This window comes from Merops nubicus, unplaced genomic scaffold, assembly GCF_000691845.1.
Source record: "Merops nubicus isolate BGI_N331 unplaced genomic scaffold, ASM69184v1 scaffold27062, whole genome shotgun sequence".
NCBI classification, from domain to species: Eukaryota; Metazoa; Chordata; class Aves; order Coraciiformes; family Meropidae; genus Merops; species Merops nubicus.
The window spans coordinates 9,355-10,743 of NW_008593263.1; the positions used below are offsets into that span (position 1 = coordinate 9,355).

Here is a 1,389-nt window from a genome sequence, read left to right on the forward strand (position 1 = left end):
ATAACCTTTAGAGCTCTCTTCAGAAATCCATTTTTAACTTCAGTACTCGATGCCTTTCAGCTCCAAGAACTTTATACATTCCAACGCAGTGTCTTCAATGGACTTGGATGAGCCAGTGAGATTTGCAGCTAAGTAAGGCATGACACCTGATGTCACTTGATTGAAGTAACACACCTGTTTAAACAAAAAGAAATGAAACAAAAAAGCCTATGGATTGCAATAGTTAGCCATTTTTTGCAGGGCCTGGATCAAAATTTATGGATGCAAATAGAAACACATACTGCTCCCAAAATGGAAGGCTATAACTGGCTGAAAGAGTACACCTTTTTTACAGTATTTTAGTGATCTCAGTGTCCTCCCTACTGCCAGGTCCTCAAGCATCTGCAGGTAAAACATACACAGGGGTGCAGCAAGTAACGTGATGTATTACCAGTTAAATACATGTGCTTTATGAACAAAGCTGTTGCCTGGGAAAACAATCCCAGCCACCAAGAGCTGCTGGATGTTTTCAGAAATGCATTTTCTTAAATGAAAAAGGTATAGCCTTCCAAAGGAAAAGGGAAGAGAAACATTGTCATTGGTCCAGAGATGGGATTCAGACTGCATACTTTCTGGCATGTGAAAGTTTAAAGTTAAGCATTTAACCTGAACAAATTCCTTGGGCTTGTCTACAGCCAGTGAGGAGTGATGGACACCACCAGAGACCAGGTCAATGCCTACCTTCTAGAAGGGCATTTGGGGATTGAACAAATGACTATTGGGAGGTGCCTGCTCATCTCCAGGGCATAGCTTAGGTTTCATTCCTAACACTCAGATTGGCCAAAGCTGGGCAAGACTGATTTCACTTTGTGGAATAAAGAATATCTTAATAACCACACTGAACTCTGGGGAAACTGACTCTTTTTTTTTGTTGTTGTTGTATTGCTGTTGCTGTTCTAAACTGTCAGCTCAAATGAGATTATGTGCACATGTAATAACTGCAGGGAAGAAGACACAGCTGAGGTCTGCAGAACTACTCACTGTGCAGGAGCTGCTGCTGTCACTGTAGATCTGGAATCCAGCACAAGGGATTTCACTTCTGCAGTATTCTGAAGAAGGTGGCATAGACATGAGGGTAACTGACTTTACAGCTACTGTGTAGGGTTCACTGTAGGGCAAGGGAAGAACCAAACACTTCTTCAACAGGATGTCAGAAGAGACACATGTACATGACTACAGAGTATGCACAGCTATTCCAAAGATGTCATTTTCATAGGAAGCCAAGCAAGATTCTGTATGTCCAAAGAAGTATGTAAAAAAAGATTCATCTCTCTTGAGTCTCATTAAGGCTTTGTCATGTACTCCGAGCAAGAAGAATTAGTGGAAAGCCACAGAACAATCACCAGCCTT

At 41.6% G+C, this 1,389-nt stretch overlaps 1 protein-coding gene across 1 annotated transcript in view; it reads right to left on the reverse strand.

Annotated features, from left to right (window-relative positions):
* Positions 1 to 39: 39 nt before the first annotated feature.
* Positions 40 to 1,389, reverse strand: part of ACOT12 (acyl-CoA thioesterase 12) — a 23,843-nt gene continuing 22,493 nt past the window's right edge. The window contains exons 13-14 of the mRNA XM_008935409.1: positions 1,021 to 1,147; positions 40 to 174 (exon numbers count right to left, since the gene is read on the reverse strand). Coding sequence (XP_008933657.1) covers positions 40 to 174; positions 1,021 to 1,147 — 262 coding nt within the window. The remainder of the gene's footprint in view (positions 175 to 1,020; positions 1,148 to 1,389) is intronic.